The following is a 7021-nucleotide window of genomic DNA, read 5'->3' as shown; positions in this document are numbered from 1 at the left end:
TGGAAGACGTATGCCGTAATGACAGTTAAATATTTTATACCGATTTGAAGCGTCCCACGGAATGTACCGGGAAATAAAATTCATACTTTTTGTTAAATGATCTTCCATAATATTTAGTTCCGAGTATGCTCACATGACGTTCACTGCTATTATCAGCGCCAAAATGGAAAAAATCAAGTTGCTCCAAAAACAGTATGATAATATCGCAGGTCCAGCGCAGCGTCCAGGTCCAGCTGCAGAGTTGTTGGGTTGTCCTTCAATAACGCCGCAACGGAGCAACGGATCGACGTCATTTTTGCATAAATATAGTTAAAGATCTGAAGAGTGATATAAGCTACTCTTTATTCCTGAAAATCAATGAGTTCCCACGGGATTTTAGAAACCTAAACCCACGCGGACGACGTCCCGGGTATCACCTGGAGGTACCAGTATCATATTACATTATCGTGAATGTTTAATACATTAACTAACACCTATTTACCCACTTAGATAGGTATAGAAGCGAAATAAAAATTACCAAAGGTTAACGAACTCCAGCAAGTTTCAGAGTATGAAATTGATCTACATAATACATTAAGTGCTTACCTAATTAATAACCCGTAGATAGAACCAGTTATTGGGGTCATGGAAAACAGTATTACGGATACAATGAGAAGACAATCAATTCGCACTATTAAGCCGTAATCTAGACTTTGAACACGTGCTGCTGTCCTAGTTTCAAAATATTATTTGCATACAAGATACCTACTAATTGTAGACTATTAGCAGGTAATTTTTATCCGACTACGGCAAAGACTAAAGGAAGAAAGGAAGGGTTATTATGATTTTAGCAGTCTATGTATGTAGGTTTGTATTTATGTGTGTTCCACCGTAGCGCCCTAAACTACTGAGCCGATTGTGATGAATGAGATGTCAATCGATTCGTTATTAGTCCGGGTGACATAGGCTACATTTTAAACGAAAAAATCGATCTGTCGGATGTTACATCAAAAAAAGTAGGAGGTCTCCAAAATTTTTTTTTGCTATTGTATCGAGTAGGTTATCAAATGAAAGAGGAAAAAAATTTGAGTTCATAAAAATAAATACAATGTTAAAATACACCGAGTAAATTTTGGACTTAATTTTAATGGACTTTAAGGTCTTTTTGCCTGTAAATTAGTTCCGGATCAGTGGGCCAAAAACGTCCGGATTAAAGAAAAAAAAGTATTTTGATCATAACTCACGTGTTTTAAATTTAAAAATTTAATTATTATAAGTGGTTATATTATATTGTGCTGTACACTATATTATGGGAAGACACTGCCTCCTGAAACACAGTTTTCACTTCATCAGGAGGCAGGGCCTCACACCAAAGTCTGTAAATAATGTTCTGCTAAGATAATAAAGATTTATTTATTATTTATTTAACTGTATTTACACCGTTCTATCCGCCAGCTCCTCAATTTATTAATACACACAGCTACTTACATAATCCAAAGTTAAATTATTTCGAAAACGCAAATAAAGTTGAGTAGGTAGAGGTACCTACCTATACCTACATTTCTCAGTAAGTGGATGGGTAGGTAAATATTGATAACGAACCAGCAGCCATTAATAACAGGCTGACTCAATGAATTGGCGATACGAAACGCAATTGATGGCTCGCAATGGATCCTATCCTGTTCTCTGACAATACCCTGTCAGTGGAATATACAAGAGTTCCCTACAATTGTCGCCTTATTGTGTTGAGTTGCTGACCAAGTGTCAATACTAATGATAGGGTCATTGATCCTATTATAATTATTATTTTACACTTGCAAATAAGAGGAAGATAATGGGAGACTATAGGTAGGCTAGGCACTTTATAAGAATTTGTAGATAAGTACTTATGCATTATTATTACACTTCACACTATATAATATTATAAAGGCGAAAGTTTGTGTGTATGTGTGTGTGTGTGTATGTTTGTTACTCCTTCACGCAAAAACTACTGGACGGATTGGGCTGAAATTTAGAATGGAGATAGATTATACCCTGCCCGGCTAGCATGGGCAGTAGATAAAAATTATATCCCCCGATTATATCCACTGATGTCATAGAAATTAGCACATAGGCTACTTTTTATCCCGGAAAATCAAATAGTTCCCACGGGATTTTTAAAAATCTACATCCACGCGACCGAAGTCGCGGGCATCAGCTAGTTTACTATGTATTTACTAATTCTGTGCCAGAAGGTTTGTAAACGACAGACAGACACATTTGCAACTATAGATAATATTGACATTGATAAATAGAGCCAATTTTTACCTTTCTTTTTTTGTCTGTCTGTCTGTTCGTGCGTCACGATGAAACTACAGAACTGATTTGAATTAAATTTGGCATATTTACAGCTTAATACTCTGGTAACCATTGAAGATATTATTTTTTATCCCGAAAAGCAATAGGATTCCTCGGAGATAAAGGATAAAAAAATTGTTGATGTTAATTACCTACTACACAACTCATCAAATCTGAACCGTTTTCTACTGAAGATGTGATGTTTATTATCAGAGGTGGAATAAATAATATGAACAATAAAGCGTGTTTACGTAAATAAAGTGAATGAACAAAAGAAGATGACTAACACCTTTTATATTTGCACTGCAGGCACTCTGCCAATTTAGTGGACTTTTACAGCAGAAACTTGCTTTGTATAGGTACCTAGGTTTATTTATTATGATGACGTGTTAACCAAAAAGCAATGCATAGAAATCGTATTTTAATAAACACTAGCTGATGCCGCCGACTTTGGCCGCGTGTATTTAGATTTTTAAAAATTCCGTGAGATTTTGGCGATTATTTAACGGTATCGTACCTATCTATATAGGTACCTTAATGTTAACATTGACTAGATAAAGTTCAGAAAAATGCTACCTACCTAGGTAGTACTTTATGGAAAATTCCGATCCCTTTTAGTAATGTGAAATGCCATCATTATCAAGATAATGTAGACTGTATAATGTAACTGTATTATTATTGATTTCCGTAGCACTAGCTGTAACATAATACTTCACACTAATATTATAAAGCCGAAAGTTTGTATGTAAGTGTGTATGTGTATATGTGTGTATGTATGTGTGTGTGTGTGTGTATGTTTGTTACCCCTTCACGCAAAAACTACTGGACGAATTAGGCTGAAATATGGAATGGAGACAGATTATACCCTGGATTAGCACAGAGGCTACTTTTTATCCCGGAAAATCAAAGAGTTCTCACGGGATTTTTAATAAACCTATATCCACGCGAACGAAGTCGCGGGCATCAGCTAGTATCAAATAATATCGAAAGTAGATACCTATGAGTACGACTAAATAGGCCACGAAAACATTTAAATAAAATATAAACGTAACAGGCTCGTTTGGTGATTACGGAATGGATCAATAAAATCGCGTGTGGCCACTTCTAGAAAAAGTGGGTGCTCTATCAATTTCATAAATCGTTATAGGTAGTCACGAAAAGTCTTGTTTTGAGCACGCAGAAGTCCAAAATCTCTATTCCCAATAGATTGAGGTCCTAGGTAAATACCTATTTAAAATAACTAAGTATAGCCTAACCTACTTTTTTTAACCCCCGACCCAAAAAGAGGGGTGTTATAAGTTTGACGTGTGTATCTGTGTATCTGTCTGTGGCATCGTAGCTCCTAAAACCGATATACATGAACCGATTTTAATTTAGTTTTTTTTGCTTGAAAGGGGACTTGATCGAGAGTGTTCTTAGCTATAATCCAAGAAAACCGGTTCAGCCGTTTGAAAGTTATCAGCTCTTTTCTAGTTACTGTAACCTTCACTTGTCGGGGGTGTTATAAATTTTTAATTTACACTTGTTAATCTAATATTTTAATGGGTTTTTATATTATTGATCTAAGTATATGCCAACACCATCGTTATACACACGAACTTAAAATAAAACTATGATTTCATCGAAAACTAACTTATACCTAACAATTTCATTGCCGAAATACGTCAGGTAGGTATTTAGATTAAGCACCACTAATGGTGTAGGCTGCGACTTGTTAATATGAATCGATTACTTTGCTCGCAAGTGTAGAAAACCTTAGGTATCTTCTTGATATTTCTAATATGTACCTATACCCCTATTTCAAGTACCTACCTATTTACTGTAGATACTCACTTGAAGGCAGATAGGTGAAGAGATTGATAACACATATGCAAGTGTTCGAACCATCGTCAACAGTAACACATTGTAAATTTTACATATTCTGTATATAGTTGTGTAAGTTTAATACTTATATGTATATTGTATATTCTGCGCTTAAGTTAAACAATTACCTACCTACGCAATAATTCATGTGTGGTGTAGGCAATGTATATTTGACATTTTGCACTCCTAATAAAATATTCCAAAGTGCAATATTTGCCGAAGTCTACCTACCTACTTAAGTACCTACTTGGCCTTCGACATCATTGTAGGAACATTTTAATTTGCCTGGCATCATGTTGCGAAACTAATACTACCTAAGTTATTAAGTTGATGTGAATTAAGTAGGTACCTACTGAAGATAACCGATATGACGTGAAAAATGTTACGAATTTCGTTATAATCTAATAAAACCAGTTCTGTCTCGGCGAAACATTTAAAATTACATATTGCCTGTGCCCTGTGCCTGAAGTGCGGGATGCCCCTGAAAATAAGTATGAATGTCTAACTACGTAGGTACTACTCTACTATCTAGGTCCAGATAAACAAAATAGATGTAATGTGTATCTTCTAATGCCTACTAAAAGCTGATTTTACTGGATGGTCAATGATTTTGAATACTTACTTATTTCTAATCTGACCATCTGGTCAAGAATTCAAAGTTTTTGTGAGAATGGTAGTGTTGTATACAAAGCAGGTGTTACTTTGTGGAAGTCCATGATATACTTAAAAGGAACCAAAAAATAGTATGGTAAAGCCATTTTTAACCCCCGACCCAAAAAGAGGGGTGTTATGAGTTTGACGTGTGTATCTGTGTGTCTGTGTATCTGTGTATCTGTCTGTGGCATCTAGCTCCTAAACTAATGAACCGATTTTAATTTGGTTTTTTTTGTTTGAAAGGTGGCTTGATCGAGAGTGTTCTTAGCTATACTTAATCCAAAAAATCGGTTCAGCCGTTTGAAAGTTATCAGCTCTTTTCTAGTTATTACTGTAACCTTCACTTGTCGGGGGTGTTATGAATTTTTAATTTACACTTGTTGAAAAATTGACTGTATTCTTTTTTCTTTTCAAAATGATTTCCGTCAATTAACTTAAAATGAAATGAAACAAAACAAAAGATGAACCAGTTTCTGCGCAGTTTAATTCGTCATCACTAATTAGCGTATACGTAATTAAAGTGACTGATGTGCAACGGTCTTGAGTCTTGCATTCTCATTTGGTATTCTTTGAAAAATCGTTAATGCACTGCACGCAAAGCGCATTACAGTGCACATAAGTTTATAATACAAATGCATTTGTTGTTTAAGGTTCAATTCACATTATTAAAATCTTCAGATTTCCGAGATCTGTGTGAAAGAGATTAAAGTTTTGAAGCATCAAGTAAAGGTACCTTCTTAAAGTTCCTTCCTTCTAAAGATCTTATTATATGTAAGTAGGTACCACAGTGAGATTGGATCATGATCGTCATTGTTGCGGTAACCGTGAATCATTCCTAAGTTCTAACCTAACTGTGATAGCCGCATCAGCGAGTTTGCTGTGTCGGCAGAGACTAGTCTGCCTTCGGCCACGACGTGGGGCGCTCCGACGCGGCGTTAGCTCTTGTTTATATGCCGCGAAAACAAACCCTGCGCAATTATCTCCGCGATAAGCCACAACGCGCTATCAACCTGTGATAAGAGTGATAACAGATAAAAAACGAAGTGGTCGACGCCAGTTTTTGCCGTGTACCTCCCTATTATGTAAAACTCTAAAAGGCGTTTAGTTGGCGTTTAGTGTCTAAACTTGTGCAATTATGACGACAATGGCGGGGCCTCGAAAGACGATATCCATTCATGACTACCCGGAGCATCTGAATCCGTTCCGGGAAGAGGACAATCACAACAAGATCAGGTTCTGGACAATTGGTCGGAAGCTGAGCAGATCGAATAGCATTACGTTTTCTGGAATCAAGGACCTCAGAAACTCATGGTAAGTTGATTTTAAAATACTTACGTAGATAAGAATTTGTAAAGATAACACAAGTCAACAGATTTTCGACCCTACTTATAAGATATTTTAATATCATCAACCATATCAATGATGATATCATCAACCCTTCGCGTCGCATTGCCGGCTCGAGGCATGCTAATTTCCTTAGGATGTTTTCCTTCACCGATATTTAATTTTTAAAATATTTCGTTTAAATACCTATGGAAAAATACTAGTAAATAGAGAACACTAAAAATGAGTAGGTAGGGTTGGTACCGAACAATATTGCCTAATTGGTACATAAAGCCTGTGGATACTAAATAATAAATAATTTATCCACATACCTAGTCTACTTTGCTCTTTTGCAATTATATACCTACCCAGGTAATATTTATACTCGTACCTAATATAGGTACTTTATCAATTTCCTATATAGACTGAAGAACGATTGACGATGCATTTCATGATTTTCAAGTAGGCAGGTAGGTACTTATTTTATTTCCTTTATGTAAATCTGAGTCATAATAATTAATAGAGTAGGTAACTAGCGTAACATAATTATTATGCCTGAATCATTAAAAAAATAGAGTTAGTTTAAAAATCGCATATTCGTAGTTGTAGTTAGTTTCAGTATTTTGGATGTTTTTCTGTCGTAAAAATCAAATAATCCTGATGCAGGCTCGTAATCTGACCGAGATCTATAATAGAGCGAGCGACTTTGACTTTTCTCGGATTAAAACGAGACAGATTTATGCCAGCGATATAACGCTGTCTCATTTTAAGATATCTTAAATCCACCTAAGGGGCAAGCGACATAAACCTATGAGGATGATACTGCTATTGGCGCAATTAAAGTGCCATAAACCTACGTTGTCGT

The 7021-nt window shown here is 35.8% G+C and overlaps 1 protein-coding gene across 1 annotated transcript in view; it reads left to right on the top strand.

The window, feature by feature from the left end:
* The first annotated feature begins 5396 nt into the window (after window positions 1–5396).
* The window catches only part of LOC123869985 (uncharacterized protein YDR239C), a 30237-nt gene continuing 28612 nt past the window's right edge, over window positions 5397–7021 (top strand). Inside the window, exon 1 of the mRNA XM_045913118.1 lies at window positions 5397–6144. Within this exon, the coding sequence (XP_045769074.1) occupies window positions 5969–6144 (176 nt within the window). The 5' untranslated portion in view covers window positions 5397–5968. The remainder of the gene's footprint in view (window positions 6145–7021) is intronic.

The sequence above is a fragment of the Maniola jurtina genome, chromosome 2 (assembly GCF_905333055.1).
Source record: "Maniola jurtina chromosome 2, ilManJurt1.1, whole genome shotgun sequence".
In the NCBI taxonomy this organism is placed as follows: domain Eukaryota; kingdom Metazoa; phylum Arthropoda; class Insecta; order Lepidoptera; family Nymphalidae; genus Maniola; species Maniola jurtina.
Note: the sequence above shows the minus strand (reverse complement) of the source record. Positions and strands in the feature narration are given on the sequence as shown.